The 23,159-nt window shown below is 35.1% G+C and overlaps 3 protein-coding genes across 3 annotated transcripts in view; 1 reads left to right on the top strand and 2 right to left on the bottom strand.

Annotated features, from left to right (window-relative positions):
- Window positions 1–2,015, bottom strand: part of CPR148 (cuticular protein RR-3 motif 148) — a 21,242-nt gene extending 19,227 nt beyond the window's left edge. The window contains exon 1 of the mRNA NM_001172820.1: window positions 1,914–2,015. Within this exon, the coding sequence (NP_001166291.1) occupies window positions 1,914–1,943 (30 nt within the window). The 5' untranslated portion in view covers window positions 1,944–2,015. The remainder of the gene's footprint in view (window positions 1–1,913) is intronic.
- Window positions 1–18,399, top strand: part of LOC101735867 (uncharacterized) — a 19,038-nt gene extending 639 nt beyond the window's left edge. Inside the window, exons 2-5 of the mRNA XM_004924704.4 lie at window positions 12,620–12,746; window positions 14,422–14,558; window positions 15,734–15,891; window positions 17,617–18,399. Coding sequence (XP_004924761.1) covers window positions 12,630–12,746; window positions 14,422–14,558; window positions 15,734–15,891; window positions 17,617–17,774 — 570 coding nt within the window. The 5' untranslated portion in view covers window positions 12,620–12,629 and the 3' untranslated portion in view covers window positions 17,775–18,399. The remainder of the gene's footprint in view (window positions 1–12,619; window positions 12,747–14,421; window positions 14,559–15,733; window positions 15,892–17,616) is intronic.
- On the bottom strand, window positions 18,188–23,159 carry LOC101735996 (protein Spindly). Its single transcript, XM_004924705.4, has 5 exons — window positions 21,851–23,159; window positions 21,640–21,731; window positions 20,819–20,933; window positions 19,820–19,952; window positions 18,188–18,794 (listed from the first exon to the last, which is right to left on the bottom strand). The coding sequence occupies exons 1-5, from the start codon at window positions 22,539–22,541 to the stop codon at window positions 18,536–18,538; spliced, it is 1,290 nt and encodes a 429-aa protein (XP_004924762.1). The 5' UTR covers window positions 22,542–23,159; the 3' UTR covers window positions 18,188–18,535.

Raw genomic sequence — 23,159 nt, 5'->3', positions numbered from 1 at the left:
GCATTATTTTGTACGTAGTTCGATTAATATTAAATTAGCAAGAATAATTAATTATTCATATAGTTCAAATTCTTAACAAAATTATACATTTTCGATCTATCGATCAGATCAGACAGTCGCAGGTAACAAAATTCGAATACCTCTGGTCTGTAATTTTCCTTGTTTCTGACAACTAAATTGACCACATCCAACATCGGAATTAGACTTTGACCTAAAAGGCCGTTGATATTTTTGGGGGCACGCAAAATTTGCATTTATTTGGAATTTATTAAGTTGAAAACTTTTTTATCCGAAATTTATTTTACGATTATATAAAGTTGCGTCTTCAGTCGTGGTCGCGAATTCCTTTTTTTTTAAACTACCTATGTATTTAAATGGAAAGGCGTTCTCAATTATAATATATATTTAATGCTTTTGTATGCAGACGGCAATCAGCCCACCTTGTGATAAGTGGTTACCATCTTTTATGGACGTCAGCAATAGCATAACTATGTGACTAGCCACTGCTACTTACAACTAGATTTATCAACTAGACTTGTCACATCATACGCATGTTAAATAAATTTTACAGGTTTTTGTATGTATATGCTAATTAATCTCCACTGTGACCGAACCAGTTCAAATCCATTTGTCTACTGAAACAAGTTGTGTACTATTACTAGTTTCATTGATATCGATTGGCAATATATAATATAATGATAAATTTATATGAAATCCTGATTATACTCTTTATATCTTTTCGAATTTTGATGTGAAAGATCTATAACCGCACGTAAAACCGATTTCTGGCGTGGCGACGCGTCGCCATGCGCAATCGACTGTGCGATTCTCTCCCACTCGATCCGGTGTTAAGCCATCTCTCTCGCTACACTGAGCTCGGATACCTATAGTGTATACTCCGTAGTATATACAGTGTTGTTTACTACAGTACACATAACCTGTGTTTTACTTGTAAACAAATAATTTTTTCGTAATATTTTATTTTATCATTATGAGATACTTAGTTCCTATCACAATCTGTTCTATTCTGCCAGGCGTCCCAAGACGGCTCACATATTTTTTTTAATACAATACTATAATCAATTATAAGCGCATTCAAGTTATTCACAAATGAATTATTGTTTTTAAGTAGGTTTACCCGAATACGAATTATAGGTTTTTATTCTAAAACTCTTTTATTAAATCTTGCTCTTTTGATTGTCGCATAAGGATTATTTTTGTGTGTCTAAAGTGTAGATTTTCGAAGAAAGGTTTTTTTAAGAATTCCGACAGATCTAATCTCGATACGATGACGAAAAACTAAAGTAGTGGCACATTTTTCACAAGCGAATGCATAATGCATACAATTTAAAGTAATAATATCTTATTTCAAGTTCATTCACACTATTTATTTGAAAATGAAACAGTTGAACCTATACTCGAATTGGAAAATTCATGTATTCTTATTGCATTACGTAAATATTAATGATATATAACAGTTAAATAATATTGAACATACAACGAGAGAAGTTTTCACAGGGATATTCATTGTAATCTGTTACGATCCTATTAGCATTTAAAACGCTAAAAATAGTTTGACATTCAAATGTAAAAATAATTAACTTTGCTACATAATATTCTTACGTTTTTGTATTGTATTGTTATTTTAATTGTCCTTTATTGTAATGGCGTCTTTACTAATTCCATTCTTATTTTAGAATATTGCGTAATAAAATTACATAATGGAAAATTAATTAGCGAATTGTACCTTTTTACTTGTAATTTTGAAGTTTACGGTTCGTTTTCTTTTTTCACATGTCGTACTTCAATAAAGAATTATCTAAATTAATCGGATAGATACGTCATTCTAAAAATACGAATATTAAGATCTACAAAGACAAATGAAGTTATCTATTTAAATATAGAATACTCACCACGGCGAGAACAGACACAATACGCAGCATGTTTCTTCTTTTTTTTTTTAATTCGATCGATGTATCACAGTATAGTTCCGACGAAAATTCAAAAACATAAACGTCGGTTGCCTCCGCGCATCTCCTATATACCGACACAGCCTCCGATGACGTCACCGCCTCCCTGCCTCGCTTCCTCACCCCCGGAAACCAGTTCAAAGGCTCATCCTCACAACATTTGACCTGAGCTTCGAATACATCGACGGCGAATTTAGAATCTTCTCGTATGTTCTTTTCGGAATCCGCAATGGATGCTTCAACAACTATTATGGTTTTATCGGTTGTTTGTGATAATTTTAATCAATGTCAAGTCTACGTTAGTTCTACAACACGGTGTGTGGCTTACCGTTTTTGTGCGTAAGTCAGGGATTAAAAGATTTTAATTGTTTTCTGACCTTTTCTATGTCTGTAACTTCCGTATCCTACTTATTCCTGCCAAGTGCATGCGTACAGACTCGCAAGAGAATAACATACTATATTTGAATATGCAATTTCGAAAAGGGCACATCTCTGAAAATGTAAAATGTTCAGGAAATTAAAAAAACTGATTATTTTCTAAAGCAGTGTAAAATTTAAAATATTAACTATTGAGATACAAATATTGTAGTGTTAATTAGCAATTGAAAATTACTGGAATTATTATAAAACGGGTGTAGGTAAGTCTCAAAACTACATGTATATGAAAAAACGTATTTGACAAAATATGCGACATGTGCCCTTTTCGAAATTGCATACCTATTCACTTATTTTAATGCAATAGAGCCTTCTAATTTAAGTTCACGAGACACTTCACTGTCGTACGCTCGTGGCGACAACATTACCTATTTACTTACTTACCCTACTTGTTTCAAACACAAAACAATCATGCATTCTGGAAGGAAGGGATATTACATAAGCTAATGCTATTGATACTTCAATGTTACGTCACGCAATCGCGTTACGACATTTTTGCGTACGAAGAGCTTCGGTAGCCACTTAAAGCCAGATCAACTCCAAGCTCACTACATGCTCTTAAAGCCTAGAGTCGAAATCTTTATTATTTATGACTGCTTCGCCGCAGACACATAATATGCTGAAGGTAAAACGTTGATTCATAAAATTATCATAACACAGTTAAAATTAAGAAACTAAATAATGTATATTAAATATTAAATATATGTATGTGTATAATAAAAATCTTACATTTATTTTCGTTATATGGTACCTGTAACACAAGTTCTTTACGAACTTAGCACGGGACCAGTTAACGTGGCGTGATTGTTAGTAAATATTTACTTATTTATTTTATTTATCGGGAAACTGGACTTTGCTAAAATAAAATTAGAATATGAATTATCAATGTTAACTCAAAAACTACTGGTCAAAATATATTTACATATAAATTAATTATTTAATATAAAATATATATGAAATATAAAATATAAATGGGACCACATGAGAAGCATTAGCTTTCAAATATAAAATAATCATCATCATCGATTCACATAGAAACAAGCTCTGAGGTGCCACACATAAAAGTACAATTGATAACATTCTCCTCCTTTTTTGAAGTCGTTGAAAAGTACCCTTCTCCATGTCTCGCAATAAATATACAGTGAAGTGAATATATACATATCATATGCGTGTCGAATGACTGTCATAGCGCTTATTAATAATTGACTTTTGTTCACTATAGTAATTTATGGTTGTAAAATAAACCTGCCGACGCATTGTTTCGACCCGGATAGCGAACGTGAAAATGAAATGCATTTTAATGAGCCAGTGCTACTCAAACTTAGAGCATATATTTTCAACATTTTCAATATAGTAGATACAGTTTTGTTATTATATATAGTATGAATGGTACAAATTTTGTAAAATAAACCTTAACTACTACATTTTTCGATCGGTTTTAGTGTAACGTTAACGTTTCATCAATTAAAACTATAATACATATTTATAATACGATTTCAAACGATTCGAATCCTTAATATAATTTGCAGTCACTGATAAAATCTGGCACTTTTTTTCTTGTACTATATCCTGACAATTAAAAAATTTCCTTGTCCTAGCAACAGAGTATTTTAGGCATTGGCACTATTTATTTTCCAATGATACATACTTTTATGTTGATTTGATTAAACCCATAGGCGACGATTGTCTGTGTTGTTCGACGATATTCAAATTTCATCCCATACATTGCTACATATTTCAGTAGGCATCGAATTAGTTATTCCCCAGGCACTGCTGACGTCCTTGAGCGAGAGTACCACAACCATCAAATGGGACGTATGCTCGTCAGTCTGTAAGGGCAATAAATTTTTTTAATCGGCAAAATAATGCCGTAATTATTCACAAAATCAGTTCAGTTATCTTTAATCTTTTCTTTATTCACCGCGTATACCTATACATCAGATTGATTTGGGATGACAGGGCCTGGGCGAAGCGCGTGACACATTCATTTCTTACTGTGACAGCAACCCGTCACAGGAGTCCATTTTTTGCGATCGATTATCGAACCTCAACCGAATCGCCAGTGATGAATTACTTAACAAACAAACAAAAAACCTTTCACATTTCTTGTTTGAATCGCGTCAAGGAGTGTGACTCTCGGTCATCGTTCTCGTCGAACACACACAGACAGACACAGACACAGCCCACTGAGTTTCTCGCCGGATCTTCTCAGTGGGTCGCGTTTCCGATACGGTGGTAGATTCTGCGAAGCACGGCTCTTGCTAGGGTTCGTGTTAGCAACATCGTCAGGTTTGAGCCCCGTGAGCTCACCTACTAGTTAAGATTACGCTGATATGGTATCTCTAGACCAGCGGTCGGGGAACCGGGGTAAATTACCCCAAATGGGGTAAAATGAAATTTTAGGGGGTAAAAATGAAACTTTTGTGAGTAAAACGTATATATTGAAGTGAAACTTCTTTAGAATCGTTAAATTTTTTGTTATTGTTTTCTTTTCAAAATTATCATGGAGGCTATAATATGAAAGATACTAAAAAGAAGCGATTTCGTTTTTTTTTGTTCTTCGCCATTCTTTTGTTATCAACTTACACAAAAATATTTTGGGGTAATAATTAAGAAAATTCGCCGACCGCTGCTCTAGACCATTAGCTTAGGTAGGAAAAAGAAATGTGACTGTTCATAAATTTTAATATTTTAAAGAATAATTTTGTTGTCTTCCATTTTGAAAGTTTGAGAACAACCATAAATATGGATCCGATTAATTCCATATAAGCCTACAGTTTTTTCCCGCAGCTCGCACCAGGATATATTACAAGAAGTACTCCAAGAAACAAGAACTTTTAACGAGCGTTCACTTAAAAAAAAATTTACTTTGTTGTAATATGTTAAATGTGATAAAAACAGCAGGCATCAGACCTCTTTCCTGCTTAATTTTAATGTCGGATTCGCTTTGTTATCCCTGTTTTTTAAAATAAGAATCTGTTAGGTATTAAATTATTAGTAGAAAAATCGTCAAAAATGTCGAAATCTCATTTGTATTATTTATAACAGTTCTTACCCCCTTTAAGTCGAAACGCTATTGCGCTATAAATAAACAGGAGAATCATATGTACTTATCCGTGTGTACTCACAATACACTATCAATAATTAAATAACTTTTATTAATTTGGCGCGTTTCGCTGTATTATCGATTTGAACATTGCCTCCTGGAAATCGTTGAAAAGTATTTAAGTTGATTTTCATGAGTACTTCTTTATACTGACAAGCATGCGGACCACTTGACGATAAATGGTCATTGCAACTCACGACTTGATGGAAATAATGTTTCTAAACACATTAATACCCCTAAATATAAGTTGCTGTTCCGCGTGCATTAAAATGTTTAAATGAGAAATAATGTAACTTTTGCAATTTCAAAAAGCTAACGATAATTTAGTATAATTAGTGCAAAACATTCAGGAACAAACGAACACACAGTCATATGCATTTTAACAGATATACTTCGCATTGCCTAGGACATGTTGTTTACCATAATAAAAAGTATACCATGTCTACATATCCGGGTTATATAAACTATCTCGGTACGAAATTACATACTAATCCGCATTTTTGTGTTACTGACAAATATCCAAACATACAAACCTTCATATTTTTTATATAATATCAGTATAGATAAACATGCAAACATTATATTAACGAAACAGAAAAAAATTGGTTTCTTCATGAAAAATATAAAAGTACCAGAGGCTTTGAAGTGAGTAACCCCATTAAAATATCTAGGTATTAGCTTTGTTAGTCACGACCCTCGGACGCATGTAATAAAAATAACTTTACAATTCTTAGCGTTTTCTTCGTATTATTTACTATATTGTATTATTATTTTGCTGGTGGTAAGACCAATTTTGAGTTCGCACGGGCAGGTACCACCACCCTGCCTATTTCTGCCGTGAAGCAGTAATGCGTTTCGGTTTGAAGGCTGGGGCTGCCGTTATACTGTAAAAACTGAGACCTAAGAACTCATATCTCAAGGTAGGTGGCGGCATTTACGTTGTAGATGTCTATGGGCTACGGTAATCACTTAACACCAGGTGGGCCGTGAGCTCGGCCACGCACCTAAGGATTAATAATAAAAAATAAAAAATTGTAAATTTAATATATTTTCATGATAATCCAATTTGAAAAACTAGACAAAAAATTTAAGTACCTAATCATCATGATCTATTTAACATTTAAGATTGAATCTTAACAGGTATTTTTGTTATGGTACCTGCCATAATACCATTTGCAAATAACATTTCAAACCTTATTGCGATACATCATCCACAAATGGATCACAACAATAACATTGTGTTCTCATAGTTTAATTACCATAACAAAATGGGATTGAAACATAATCTCATTTATTCATATTGTACAATATTTGTCACGCACAAAATGGCCACCCGTAAGATGTCATTGTATACAGTAGATACGCTTAAAACCACATACAAATGAATGCAAATATTATTCTTTAGTTCAATCTTTAACGGAGATATCACATTAAATGATAGGTATTATAAATAATTTTTTAGTACATCTGTTGTTGAACTATTAATTAATTAGTTTAAATTTAAGGTAATAAAAAAGGATCAAACCATTTCTATAGAAGCTCAAATCACACTTAAGATAAAGCTTATTATTAACAATAATTTATTATTAACTAGCTGACCCGGCAAACTTCGTAGTGCCTCAATCAATAAATAAAAGACCTAAACTTTTGGGGGACACATTAAGGGAGAAACAAAATTATTATTTTTATTTAATTCCGAGCATTTTCATATTTATCTACCTTTTAAACCTTCTCTGGACTTCCACAAATAATTCAAGACCAAAATCGGTCCAGCCGTTCTCGAGTTTTAGCGAGAATAACGAACAGCAATTCATTTATACATATACAATTTATACATATACATTATACATAGTATTAGTATATTATTAAAAATAATAACTGGGAACAACTCACGCACGGTCATCGGGCCCCAATTTAGGATTCCCTGTGTTATGGGTACGAGAGACTAAGATACATACTTATGTATATTTAAATATATACATAAATAGACAATGAACTTCCAAACAAAGAGCAAACAGACCTGTTCATCACACGAATGTTTGCCCGATGTGGGAATCGAACCCGCGACCCTCCGCGCAACAATCAGGATCGCTAACTACTCCACCTCCGAGTCAGTCAGCAATATTCACATTGTAACTTGTGTAAACGTTAAAGTAATGCTAAATTAATTCTCAAATTGTCTTGGCCAATATCTATAGAACCGCAACCACAGGGAGTTATTCCTCTGACATATTATGTACCTACTTATGAATTGCTTTAAACATTCGCGACTACATACATTTAGAATGTAATTATTTATTGCATTCTTTTACCAAGATTTTTGGTATTGTTGTTTTCGATATTTCGACTCCATTGCAAGGAGTCACTGGTCAGGTTTAGTCAGAATCGTTTTTTTTTTAACGCATAACGCACGCATAAGACTTGAAGAATTTGTTTGCTGCAATGGATAAGACAAATTCGTTATGGCCGCGTTGCTTAAAACCAGGGAATGACTCACATTGACATTGTCCATCAACAAGTACGACCAACTTCCATTACGGTGCCTGAGGGTCTTATCAGTCATCAGAGCTAATAAAAACGTTATTTTACCACAACATAAATGCATCTTTCCCGGTATATCATTTTTGAGGAAAATAAAAAATAACGTACTTAAGTTTGAAAGCTTTGTAATATGAACTGCTCTTTAAATTGCGATTCGCCGGCACTAGAGACGACGCTTTGACGATCGCAGGCCAATACTGGTTCATCTCATCATCAAAGTTCAAGGATAACTCGTGAAAGACGTTTTGAATAATGCTCATTATATATTTTTTTTCCTTCCTTTGCTTTTCTAGACGAACGGAACGAAATTTTGATTTAATGTTGCATAATTTTTCGATTAACTTACAATGTTTCGGTCACTCGTACCTCTATTCCCTGGAAAAACAAAATGCCAATAACTTTCGTTAAATTTTACACTTCCCTTTTTGAATTAAATTGTAGAGCTTGTTCAAACGGATTCAGAGATAAAAGATAAAGCCTAAATTCGGGAGTAGACGTCCAGTAAACGATGTTTTCTGAATAATTTAATGATGATGTAATTTTAATTTATAGCATCTAATGAAGCATTTAATCGTGACTACGGCCATATAACTTGTTCGCAGCGTAGAGGAAAAGATGAAAATATTATGTTTAAAAAACATTATACGCGTCATACTAGACCCTATTGTGAGCGACTAGTGATAACGCAGACACATAGATTGAAAACGAGCTTATAATTAGATAGCTTGAAACAGTTTTAGATAAATAAAAATGCGTATGCGATTTTTAAATTTAACGGCCGTCTGGTGTAGTGATAAGTGACACGGTCACTACAAAAGGGGGTCGCGGGTTCGAATCCCGCCAAGGGAAGATATTTGTATGATAAATATAAAATGTCTTTTCCATGGTTATGGATGTATATTAAATATGTGTATGTGTATAATAAAAATCTTACATTTATTTCCGTTATCTGGTACCTGTAACACAAGTTCTTTACGAACTTACCACGGGACCAGTTAACGTGGCGTGATTGTTAGTAAATATTTATTTATTTATTTATTTAAATACAGAAGTACTAGTTAAGCAGGCTACGAGCGTTGTGAGTTTAGTCTTCGTTTTAAGATGATGATTGATTATAGCCATTATGGCTTTGTCTACCATCGTAAACATTAAAATAAATATAGGAAATGATAAAGGGCAGCTCTTGGACGGACAGTTTGAAGGTTGCTGGTTGAAACTAATTATACTATCGTGAAGTTACCGTTATTGCTATTTTTCAACGCGTTTTTTCTGTTCTGTCATGGCAAACGCTGCAAATTTATAATCACTAGTGGTCCCGCAGTAGTCAAAATTCGACTAATTAATTGAAATTATAAGTTTGTACACTATTATGATTATATTTTCAAATACTTATACTTCTATAGTCACAAATTTCGCCAAGACTTCACTATAAAAAATATTAACAAAGACAAACAATATTTAATATATTCTCAATTTGACCACAGACGTCAAGAACAAAAATTTTACAATAAATAGTATGCATGCGTGTGTGCGTCAAATACATGGTATGTAGTGTGTGTAATGTTTTCTTTATTGATTTAATGTATCTTTTATGCATTATTTAAAAAAAATATTATCATTTTGCATTTCTTTTCTATATTCTCTATAAGTGTGGAAAATTTCATACTCCTCCGTCTGCGCAATTTTCGTAAAAAGGGATACAAAGTTTTTGCTTCGCGTATTAATATATAGATACCGATGACCGTAGGATGTCGACTGCAGATTTTTTTGCCTTCCAATTGGAAAGGGATGCCACTATGAACATTAAATAATTAATCTAGCTGTTGGTGAGGTGAATGTTAAGCCCACACGGTTAGGTAGTCCTGCCTATTTCAGCTGCGAAGAAGTCGTGTGTTTTGATTTGATGGATGGGACACCAGTTAAACGATACATTTGATACTTCAATGTTTCTATCTTAAGTTATTGCGTCTTTTGAGAGACTGACGTCATTAATGCTATGATGTATTGAGTTTCAGTGGTCCGTAAACCAGACTTACTTCTTTTAACACTAGTCAAAATTATTACCTCTTTCTTTTAGCACTACTTGTACTTATTATACTTATTTACTAACCAACCACTGTCAATATTCTACGTTGCTATCTATCTATCTATACTTATATAAGAACTTCGTGCCAAATCTTCTGTGCCAAAACTGTATTCCGAATCGCTTAAATAAGCTTTTTAATTGTAAATATATTTTGATACATGACGAAGCATGTTGCTGATAACTTTATTTCTGTAATCTGACGAAGCATGTTGCGGATAATAACATGTACTTTTAGGTTAGGAATTTGTGTTCTTTTTTTTATAATAAATTAATCTAGTGTTAAATTATTTTGATACTTAAGCACTGAATCAGTGAATTCGTGATGCAGACAGATCTCCTGAGTAGAACAATCAAGGACGGAACGACGCTAAAATAACATCTGCTTCTGTGTCATCTACGACGCAATTACTAAGTAAAATGACTAACGCAAACTATTATATTATATTAAGTTCCTGAATTCGCGGATATCTCGTCTAATACGTTAAATAAACCGGTGCATGAGCGTTTGTGTATTTCTCGGAAAGGTATCACAAGGTGCGTAATATGAGATCAGACAACAAATAAATGTGACCTTTTTTTATATTTAAATTTCATTCATAACCACTTGCGGAAAGCCTAAGGTGCATAAAGGTCTTTCGGAAAAGGATTGATGCGGGTATTCTGACTATGGGTTGGGAGTATATCGGAGTTGAACCGACTAAAAGCCCCTGCTGCTCAAAAACCCGCCATCTAAGATAGGTTGTAGGGAAGGTGACACGATCCGCGCGAATGCATATTTCACCAACCGCCCCCACACCGCGGCCTTCGAGAAACTTCTTAAATTGAACTTTTGCTGGTAATGTAGATTGTCAAATCTCACGCGTTGGGCCAACCGTCCTGCCTATTAATGTTACAAAAATATTTTGTTTCTCTTGTCTACGCAACAGCGACTTATAGCTAAATGTAGGTGTAAACGCAAATATGTTGTATATTAAACCAGTTAACGCTTTACGGGTAGTTCACGGTAATTCACGATTGTGTATTATTATTATTAATATACCTTTAAATTTAAGTACATGTGGACATTGGAATTGCTAATGCTGATACTAGTCCTAAATATTTTTTCCTCTATAAAATATAAAAATCAATATAAATTAACAGTTAAGTGCCATTTGTACTCTATTTGTCAAATGACTTTAAATCTTACGACGGTATTTAGCACGATATGAAGAATCTACAAAATGACAGCGATCGTGTATTCTTTTCGGAGTTTCACTTGAGCGCGTGTTTGGAGAAGCTAGATTGGCAACCACTTGGTGGATGAAAACTGAATATAAAACGCATACCCTATGCTTACCAAATAGATTTTCTTGTTATGTAATAAGTTCTAGTAATGATTTATTTATAAAAATCATCACTTAATAGTGTTGTTGTTTCGAAGGTGAGCCTTCATAATCACCAATGCGTTGGACAGTGTTATGTTCAAACGATCGATCAACTAAATCGATTTTGACAGTGTAATTTTACCTTTCACATCCCTTGAAAGTTACCCTGAGGCAATTTTATTAAAGTGACTAGATCCGAGTAGATTATTGCATCAACCTGTGGTATGATAATGGTACAGCATGAGTATGAGGAAAAATAGTTAAGTGCTTTAAAATTTTTGATTTTATTATGAATGAATAATTTTACCTAAAATATGTTTAGCAAAAATCCGAGTCAGAGTTTTTTATTGATATACATTTTGATTCTAGAAATTCTTAAATTGGTCTAAATATCTAAACTCGTATTAGATTAGAACCAGTGACAATTTGAAATGTTCGATTTGAAAACATCAAAGTTCTAGAAAATCATGCATATTCGACCTTATGCCATTTTTTGTCAAGATTTTTTTTTTCTTACAAGTTCTTATAAAGACGTATTTGTCACAAACATGCAAAAGCTGCTGCAACTAAGTTCCGTATTAATAATCTAGACAGAGAGAACTAACTATCCTACAGATTAATGAAGCTATCAATAAATGATTTAACCAACATTGTGCGTTTCAGGTTTTTATTGGTAGGAAATATTATTTGAGAATTCTTATGTACAATTTCAAATACCTATATGTATTTTGTTTCCTTGTAGTCGTTTGACATTTTAAAATTCACGTATTGTTTTTTCTAGAATTGGAAAATGTACCTAAATTTTTTTCCTGCCTAAGCTGATAGCCTTGAGAGGCTATATCAGCATAATCTTAACTAGTAGGTTCACGGGGCTCAAACCGGAGTGTTGCTAACACTGACCCTAGCAAGAGCAGGGCTTCGCAGAATCTACCACCTGATCGGAAATGCGACCCACTGAGAAGATCCGGCGAGAAACTCAGTGGGCTGTGTCTGTGGGATGTATACTATACTCATACCTACTACTACGATTAAAATCGTTTAAATGTAAAATCTTATACTTGGCATTTAAAAGTGTGATCTTCAAGCTTTTTCCAATGAATCACTGGTATCTTTTTAGAATATATAATATGGGTGGCCAGCAATCAGTACGCGCCACGCATTTTCAACGACCCGAAAAGACTGCTACTGACCCGATGCTGGATGAGTTGCCCGACGATCATCACATAAGTATATCTAACAAAATGGTAAGTGAGCACAATGAGGACAATCCAATCGATTTTGCTGTTAAATAATTTTCTTACAGCAATAGTATTGTGATAGATATTAAAAAGGTTTACAAATAGTAAAAAATAAAGTACGTCTTGATAAGTATTGCATAAATATCAATATTCTGTGTATTTATGCCACGCAACAGTCATGGATTCCGGTTTGAAGGATGAAACATTATGTAACGTAGGTATAATATAATTGAAACTTACACATCGTATTTCGAGGTGAGTAGCGGTAATAACGTCGTCACATTTTAGGATTCCGAAGTACGTTCAACAAATACCAAACACACAGCTGTTGTCTCGTAGAGATCAGCCGGCCAATGACCAGCCTGTAAACAAACCCAGCGTTGTTCACAAGTGCTATTCGTTTGTTAGATTGAAAAGTGAAAAGTCGTAACCTACTTATGACTTCCATTGACTGAGCCCATACGGTTTGTCAAGCATTGACGTAATAACAAAACGGAATTGAATGATCAATGGCACAAGTTAGCACCTTTAGTTAAAGTACACGAACACAGACTGTCTGATAAACCACTACGCTTTTCCTAGAATTTAATTTATATTTTAATATACAATTACATTTACAGATTTTTTTCTATACTGTATACATACATGGTTAGGGCCCCTTTTTCGTCATGATAATCACCTTATCGTTGCCGCCGCTGATTACTCCCCGAATCCTGATCACGCAGGAACCAGTCACCGTCGACGCCCTAGACACGTCGTTACGGATCCATCAGATCCAATAACCCATTAGACAGCATCAAACGCCTTTCGCTCTAACACTAGGAGCAGGGACCCTGGTAACTGTACTCGTCGAACTCGGCAAGGAGTTCGACGTGCAACCTAACCTAAACATCAACCCCTTGAGTTTCTCGCCGGATCTTCTCAGCGGATCGCGATTCCGATCCGATAGTAGATTCATTCGTGAAGCAGCTACTCTTGAGTTGTTAGGTTTCCCTTGAAGGCGCTCGGGTAGCTGTTAGCAAATCCCGCCCCTTCTGGCCAAGCCCTTGCTCGCCCACATGTCCTTGTGAAACTGGAAAGGCTTCCGGGCCACCAGTAAGCCCTCAATCATAAAAAGGACCCTTTTTAAGTCGCTAGTTCCTTTATGAAAAGGGATGCGGAATAGTAATAATTTTTTCTAATAAAAAAAGTACTTTGTATTAGATACACTTATTAAAGCCTTTTTGAGTTCTGAGCGAAAATTATTACGCCACACCGTCAGTGTGAGTACATTAGATGAGAAGTCTTAATAAAAAGTATTGGAATGAATCACTCTAAAACGGATCTAGTTGATAATTATTCATGTCTCGTGCGGACTTCGGCATTTTTAGCTTTTTGCTTGTATTTAACGGGACAAGCCAGTAGCATTCAGTTCTATCAGTTTTGCGTATGTTTTTTATGTATTAAATTATGATTTATTTTCCATTATCGTTAAATCTCATTTTTCGAATCCCATTTTGTATTGAATAATAACACACCGGCAATGAAAACTTAATAGCCCTCATTGGTATTTTTATAATAGTCCCCAATATACTTAGTATTTACAATGAATCTAGTTTTGTTATCAAGAAGAATCACTTAGAGGACAATCAAGTTATTCTTTCGAATCTGTTGATGCCAAATACTTATATAAAATTCTTAGGTTGAACGTTTGGTAGAAGACGCAACGTTGGCAAATACAGCATCAATAAATACAGGATCTTCAAAAGCAGACTACAAAGAAAAGATGTACATGGAAAAACTAAGGTGTATGGATGACAGTCATTCCGAAAGATGTGGGTGGGTAATATTTATTTTACCCTAAGGGCGCGTGGAGACGTTGAAGTCATCACGCCTCTAGGGCTGTGCGCCTTCTCGTTATGATGCCGGCTCACGGACATATCGCAGCCGTGCCGCCAGTAAGTGATGTTTCAGTAATGGAGTTTCGGTTAGACAATGTTGTTTGCTTTATCTTTATCGAAGACATTATCAATTCAACTGTATTTTATATATGTGACCTCAGAACTATTTTCTAGATGAACTGATTTTGGTGTTTTTTTTTGTAATTGTAAGTCAATCTTTGTCATGTGGTCCCATTAAAATTTTATCAAGAACAGACGTGTAGTTTTCGAGTTACCTTTAATAATAGATATTTAGCCGACTTAGACTACATTGATGATATTCTCCTTTTATTACGTTAAAGTCGGCTTTCTTTTTTATTATTATTTTTCATTATTTTTTAATTTCTGTACATAAGTAAATATTTTTAAGGGATTTTATAACCCGGTAACTAAGACCATTAGGTCAGGTCTTATTTTAAATTTATATTCTTATTTTTATGAAAAATGATAACATGGGGTGAAATGAAATGAGATGATGTGATATGGTATGAAATATAATCTCAGGTGGTCATTTAATTTTTCAGTGGACTTTTTGGAGGATCCTTAGAAGTTACGTCCAACGGCTTTGTTTCATTTTCCCACATATTTTTTTTTTTTATTGCTTAGGTGGGTGGACGAGGACACAGCCCACCTGGAGTTAAGTGGTTACTGGAGCCCATAGACATCCACAACATAAATGCGCCACCTACCTTGAGATACAAGTTCTAAGGTCTCAAGTATAGTTACAACGGCTGCCCCACCCTTCAAACCGAAACGCATTACTGCTTAACGGCAGAAATAGGCAGGGTGGTGGTAGCCACCCGCGCGGACTCTCAAGAGGTCCTACCACCAGTAATTACGCAAATTATAATTTTGCGGGTTTGATTTTTATTACACGATGTTATTCCTTTACCGTGGAAGTCAATCGTGAACATTTGTTGAGTACGTATTTCGGATTCGAACACCGGTGCATCGCTTCAACACGAATGCACCGGACGTCTTATCCGTTAGGCCACGACAACTTTTGTGCACTTTCACAGATACTAACCGACCCTTATTACACACTTAAGTAAATAGGAATTTACATCTTTCTAGGTTAACGATGGAAGATCTCAACGCATTAGTCAATCGCATAGAACGCCTTACAGCGAATATTGTGGACTCCGAACCGATATGTGTAGATTGTAAAGCTAAGCTTTTGCAATGCTATAACCCCGGTAATACAGACACAATTAAGTGCTGGGATGCTGTCGGTAAGTTTAATTTAAAAAGACCAAAAATTCTGCAGTTTTTCTAATGTGTTTGTTGCTTGAGTGAAGGAACTCCTAAATAATGTCAAGTCGTTACCGAAGCCAGCGATTCGGATCCTGTGATAACGAAGCACTGCCTTTGCTAGGGCTAGCCTTAGCAAGTTATCCCAGATTGAGCCCCGTGAGCTCACCAAACGCGTGTAGTTAAAATAGCACGTTAGACTAACCATTTATGTAGGAAAAACAATATTGCCCGTAGTTTGTACACGATGTTACGAGGGCTGCACTAAAAGTATCGGGAATGGAATATTTCCACTGTTCCTATCATATTAAAATATTTTTAATTGAAAACTCCTTGGTTTTAAAAATCGAATACCATTTATTTATTTAAAAAAAGATTCTCGGTCTTGTCACGAGGTTTTGTCAAACTTGTTTAGTCGTTGAGAAAATGGAATTGACTCGAGAAAATTCAAGAGCGATGATTTATTATGACTTTCGAAGTGGTTTAACACAAAAACAGTGTGTTGACCGGATGATTTCTGCATTTGGTGATGAAGCCCCATCCAAAACCACAATTTATCGCTGGTTTGCTGAGTTTCAACGTGGACGCGTCAAGCTCAGTGATGATCCCCGTCAAGGTCGTCCAAAAACTGCGGTCACCCAAGAAAACGTTGATGCTGTGCGTAAGCTGATTGAGGAAGATCGACATGTGACATACCGCGAAATTCAGGCAACTTTAGACATTGGCATGAGTCAAATACAAATAATCTTGCATGAACAATTAGGTGTAAAAATGTTGTTTTCCCGATGGATACCGCATTCGCTCTGTGCAGAGCAAAAAGCGGCTCGCGTTACTTGATGCGTCAGAACTCTCGAAAGATTCCACGCTGGATCCTCTAATGCTGTATACAACATTGTATCAAGTGACGAATCCTGGATATACGCATACGAACCCGAAACAAAAAACCAGTCACGAGTTTGGGTGTTCAAAAATGAGTTAAAGCCAACAAAAATTGTTCGTTCACGGAGTGTTGCAAAAAAAATGGTGGCCACGTTTGTCTCCAAAACCGGCCATGTTACGACTATTCCTAATGAGGGACAAAGAACGGTTAATGCAGAATGGTATGCTAGCATTTGTTTGCCACAGGTCGTTTCTGAACTCCGTAAAGAGAACTGCAACCGCCGCATCATCCTCCATCACGACAATGCGAGTTCTCACACCGCGCACAGAACAAAAGGGTTTTTAGAGCAAGAAAACATAGAATTATTAGACCATCCGCCGTACAGCCCCTACCTAAGCCCTAATAATTTCTATACTTTCCCTAAAATAAAGAATAAATTGCGTGGACAGAGATTTTCATCACCTGAAGAAGCTGTGGACGCCTACAAAACGGCCATTTTGGAGACCCCAACTTCCGAATGGAATGGTTGCTTCAATGATTGGTTCCACCGTATGGAAAAATGTGTCAAATTTCGCGGAGAATACTTCGAAAAACAATAAATACATTTTTAAATATTAATGTTGTGTCACTTCGTTAATTCCCGAAATTTTCAGTGCCGCCTATGTATTCCTTCACCTTAGCAGTCGTTCTAGAGGGCGTGTTAGGTAGGTAAGGATTTCTTTACAAAAAAAAATTGGTAATAATTCGTTCGGTATTTGAACCTCGACCAGGGTTGCTAGAATAATAATGAAATTAACAAAGTTCATGTGATAATTTATCGGTTCAGGAGACTTCGCGAAGTGCGTTCATGAAGCAACAGCAATCAAGCTACGCAATCGAAAGCAGAAGGATGAAAAAGAATCAGCTCGGAAATCTCGACATATGGCCCACGCCAGAGAGCACGCTTTGAAAGATCTAGAAACGCATCCAAATTTGACAAAGTAGCCCTCTAGGGAATCGATGAACCAACTATCATTATCCTTCGAAATTGCCCTGCAATATACTCGAGACCAGGGGTGAGCAACCCTTTTAATCAATGGGCCAATTTTCAATTTAATTTTTTTCGCGCGAAACTTTATTTTTAATAATATTAGAATAAAAAAATAAAAAATAAAAAGGTAAAGATGTCATATACAAATTTTAATACAAGATAAAAACAAACAAGAAAAGAACAGAAAAATGAATTGATGGGAGAAAGTCGATAAAATAAATTCAAATTTAGGAATGCTTGTTGCTCATCCTTGCTCAAGACTTAGCTTTTAATATATGTGACGTCATTAAAGGCCTAATTAAGGGATTCTCGTCCCCGTCTTGCGCTGTGAATGTGTGAATGATGTTTAGTTTGACATGAAAAATCATTCAGTTTTTATATATTTAATGTGAATTTTTACATTGATCATTGCTATTTTTATTGGTACTTTTAATAATTTTAGATTTAGATCTGTTGTAACTGTTTAGATTGCTTTGTTGTTCAACGGAAATACTTTGATAACAAATTAATTCATATTATATTATCGTACGAAAGTCTGAAAATATTATAACATGAATAAATATTAAATAAAAAACAAAACTTTTTTTTTTAATTTGCATACTTTTGTCCACCGGAAATTCTTGAAACTTCTTCTGTTTGTGATAAAACCGCCTGCTACGCATTAATGCAGTACATAATTTATTTCGCATTTACCAAATAAAATTTTGAGATTAAACTAATTAAAAGAAACTTTCTTCTTAACATCGTCTGGATTGATTTTGCTTTTGACTTGTACATTGTGTTTTGCTGAGCCGAGAACGTCTTTATTTTCTTTTTCGTTGGGTCTATAATCGAGTTTAGGTGAAGTGATACTTTTATTTGGATTGGCCGATAGATGAGCTATTTTCCTGCGCAGTTCTCTGACTTGAGCAGCACTTGCGAGCTGGGCAGCGCCTCGAGATAGTACTTCGGCTCGCAAACGCTCACATTCAGATCTGAAAATAAATAAACAATAAGAAAACGTTATCCTCTTATCAAATTATACTGGCGGTAGGTCCTCTTGTGAGTCCGCACGGGTAGGTACCACAACCCTGCCTATTTCTACCGTGAAGCAGTAATGCGTTTCGGTTTGAAGGGTGGGGCAGCCGTTGTAACTATACTTGAGACCTTAGAACTTATATCTCAAGGTGGGTGGCGCTTTACGTCGTAGATGTCTATGGGCTCCAGTAACCAATTAACAACAAGTAAGCTGTGAGCTCATCCCCCCATCTAAGCCATAAAAAAATGCGAATGCGAATGCATGCAGCAGAGATGCGAATGTTGCAATGGATGTGTGGAGTAACGAGAATGGATAGAATACGGAATGAATATGTTAGAAGAAGCCTGAAAGTGGCACTTCTGACTGAGAAGCTGAGAAGTGCGCGTTTGGGATGGTATGGATATGTAATGAGACGAAATGAAAATGAGGTTGGTAAGACAATGTTAACTATGAATGTGGAATGATATGGAGGAAGAGGTAGACCTAAGAAGAAATGGATTGATTTGCATGAAAGACGATATGGGTAAGAGGGGAGTGAGCGAAGAAATTGTACATGATAGAGTATGGAAGGAGAAAACATGTTGCGCCGACCCCAGGTGACTGGAAAAAGGGCAGGATAAGATTGGTATGATATTTATATTAAAAATTATTTTTGACAATAGCTGTTGTTAATGAATCCACTAAAACATAACTATTATTATTAATTAATGATGTCACTAAGCATTCATTTGTGATCAATTTTTTTTACACTATATTTACCATAACGTGTCGAATGAACCATTTTGAGCTTTTGCATTGAACATGAATGAATCATGTTATTGCTTTTGCTCATTTGACTTCATGACTTTTTCTGACCAATTAATCTACAGCTATTATATATTTGTTGTATACTATTATCTACCTGGTATGGTAGAAATAGGTACCAGTAAGTGTTTATTATTTATTATGAGTAGTATTAAATCCGTGTGAATAGATACTTACTTCAAATGGTCCATGACACCAGGAAGCCAACTTTGAGAAGTTGGTTCAGATAACTTGCTAAACCAACGGGCAAGTTCACGCCTCTGACGCTCGCACAGCGCTTCCAGCTGGGTAATTCTCTCTTCATAGCTTTCTAAAAAAAATTTTAAACATTTTTAATTATTTATGGTTGTAGATGCAATCTGTGATAAAGACGATTCGTTTTTAAGCTAACATTTATAAAATCTAATATTGGAATCCCAAATATTCACAAAATCACAAATATTGGACATGGTTTAAAAGAGCCTGCTTACAAAGCGTTACCGTTAAACAACTTCCAGATAGTGATATTTATGACTATTATGATAGATGAATTGTAGCAGTGAAAAAATGAACATGACAGCCCTGCTTGGTTCAAAATTTTTGCTAAATGTCCTGACGAAATAGTTTTTCATCCTGTAATAAGGACTAGACAGATAAAATATATTTGTGTTTCTAATGCAAAAATTGAAAACCACTGCATGATGTATATATGATTACCACTTTTTTTTTATTTCCCTAGTAGGCAAACGAGCGTACGGCCCACCTGATGATGAGTGGTTACTCTACTCAACTCTGTGAACTCTGTAAACTCTACTCAGGTGGCGGGCGGTGCGATGGTAAAAACATGATGATAGTATCATCTCAAAAAATTCCTCAAAGCACTCCGCAACTTCTTCATAGTATATTAGTCAAATGGTTGGCCCACGCTTTGAACTAGAACACATTAATATCTCACGGCCGCAATAGATATACTCCATGCAGCCCCACAATGTATTCTACCAGTGATTGTGAAAAAAATAATTGTTACTTAGTTTAATTTTTATTACACAATGATATTACTTCAGTAAGGAAGTCATTCAGAACATATTTAAGTATGTATTTCACAAATATATATTGTGTTATACAAAATATATTTTTCAATACTTTCAATATTTTGCTAAGTATCCTGTTTAAGTAAGAAATGTAATTTTTTCTCACCAATTAGTTCTCTATCAAAATGGGCAGCAGCACCGACCTGTTGCTCCCATATATTTTGCTTCTCATGTAGTAATGCATCCACTTCAGCTTGCTTGTTGGCGAGCTCTCTACGTAGCTGAAAATTTAACACTTGAATAACTTTTCTTAGAATCTTGAATTACAACTGTAACAAATTCTATAATTGTCCTTTAAATTCTGGGAACCCATGCATACTACATGTACAGATCGCCTTGATTTACCTTGATTTTGATCAAGACATTCATTTCCAGTTATGTATAAATTTGGATTAATTAATACTGTTGCTTACACACTATTTCAAGTTAACACATCAAGCCGTATGGCCCACCGGTGGGCCTAGCATACTATAACATTCAGGCCAAGCCAAAATCAGGGAATCAGTAATTTTTATCAACTTGAAATTTTCATTCTAAAATTTATAAAATGCGATAATTCGCACAGAAGACAAAAATTTGCAACTTTTACTTAGTTTTTCATAAATTTTTAAAGGGTAATTTTGATGAAAACGAAATCTTTCAGCATTCAGTTCAGCTAAAGAGCCACATAGCTCACTTCCATATGAGTTACGTTTGATAGCGGCAATCTGTGACTTGTAGGAAGCTTTTACGTTGGAACCCTCATGTGGCTCCCGGGTGACCCTCAGGCCTGAATGATCCAGTATGATAAGGCTCACTGGTAAGCACCGCAGTTTGGATAAACACACTCAATTTTTCATGTGGCATTCAACATGTTAAGCAATAAAAACATTGACAGTTTCAATTTACTTTATATTGTAATCATTTGCATAATTAAATATGACTTACCCTTGTATTTGTATGCTTCATCTGTATGAGGTTTTTTGCCATCTCTTGTCTCTTATCTTCTACTTCAGCAAATATTGAATTTCCTTTTGCAGCTATAAAATTTAAAGTTTAAACTTAATAATAACATGTTTTAGTTAACTGCGTCATACTAAAAAGAAAATAAAGATTATTATATAAATAATATTTATTGTTACATTTTAAGTACACATACCATGGGGCTGTAGGTCCTGCGAATCTGTACACTGATGAAGCATAGCCCTCGCCTCTGCCAGATCCGCTAGAACCACAGCTTCACGTTCATTGGCTGCTTTCATTTCTTCTCTTCGGATTTCCGCTGCAGCGCGCATTTCCGATAACTCCGACACTAATTCTTCTACTTTCATCTTCCACGAGACGACTTCCTGGCGAGCTTCTTCCAGCGCTGTTTTCACTTCGGCAGCATCATTTAAAGCCGAAGTCAGTGCCGTTCGCGCTTCATCCAATTCACTGTTATCGCGCTCAGGACTCTCACGCATTTTCAATTTTTGCTGATCCTTCAAATCTCGAATTTCTTTTTCTAATACTTTGACTTCGAGAGCGTGTCGCTCTTGATGTTCTGAACGTTCCGTTCTTAAAGAACACATTTCTTCTTGAAGGCTACTTATTCGTAAATTCAACTCGGTTCTTCGTTTTGCTTCATCGGCCTGCAAACCTTCTAATTCGGCATTCAAGTGACTCTGTATATCCAAAGCGGTCTGATAGCTACGTCTGGTATCGTATAATTCTTGTTTTGTAGATTCATAATTGGTGGAAAGACCTTCGTATTGTTTTTTGAGTAAATAATAACGTTCAGTCAATTCACCATTTGTAACATCTTCCACTTCGGTGCAGCTCGTCTTATTGCTAATTGTAGAAAAATCCATTATTAAACTATCAAACACATGGAACAGTTTTTTGTTTTGTTCTAATGAGTATGTATGTATGATTGTGGTTTTATAATTTAGATTGTGGTATAGGTTTTTTTTTTATGTATTTGGTCCTTGTTCGTTAATTCAAACCATTTTTTTAAATGCTCTGAAGAGTGTAATATTTTTAGTTTATAGAGATTTTATGACCTGGTAACTAAGACTTTTAGGTCAAGTCTTATTTTAATTTTAATGAAACTTTTTTTATATGTAAAAATGATAATAATATGTATTATGAAATGAAAAGAAGTTGATTAATATTAAAAATGGCACGAAATGGAATGAGATGAGATGGTATGATATGAAATATAATCTCAGTAAAATGGTGATTATTAACTGAGCCTTTTTCAGTGGACTTTTTGGAGGATCTCGAGAAGCTACGTCCAGCGGCTTTGTTTCATTTTCCCACATTTGTGCACTTTCAGAGATACTAAACAGTTAATAAACCACCGTCATTACACATTTAAACCTGAAGAAACACTAGATACTAAATAGACAAAAATAAAATAACAAATCACACACGCACACACAGCTTCACTCCTCGCGTTCCCGTGTTCCCGCCAAAAAGTCAAGAGT

The sequence above is a fragment of the Bombyx mori genome, chromosome 22 (assembly GCF_030269925.1).
Source record: "Bombyx mori chromosome 22, ASM3026992v2".
In the NCBI taxonomy this organism is placed as follows: domain Eukaryota; kingdom Metazoa; phylum Arthropoda; class Insecta; order Lepidoptera; family Bombycidae; genus Bombyx; species Bombyx mori.
Note: the sequence above shows the minus strand (reverse complement) of the source record. Positions and strands in the feature narration are given on the sequence as shown.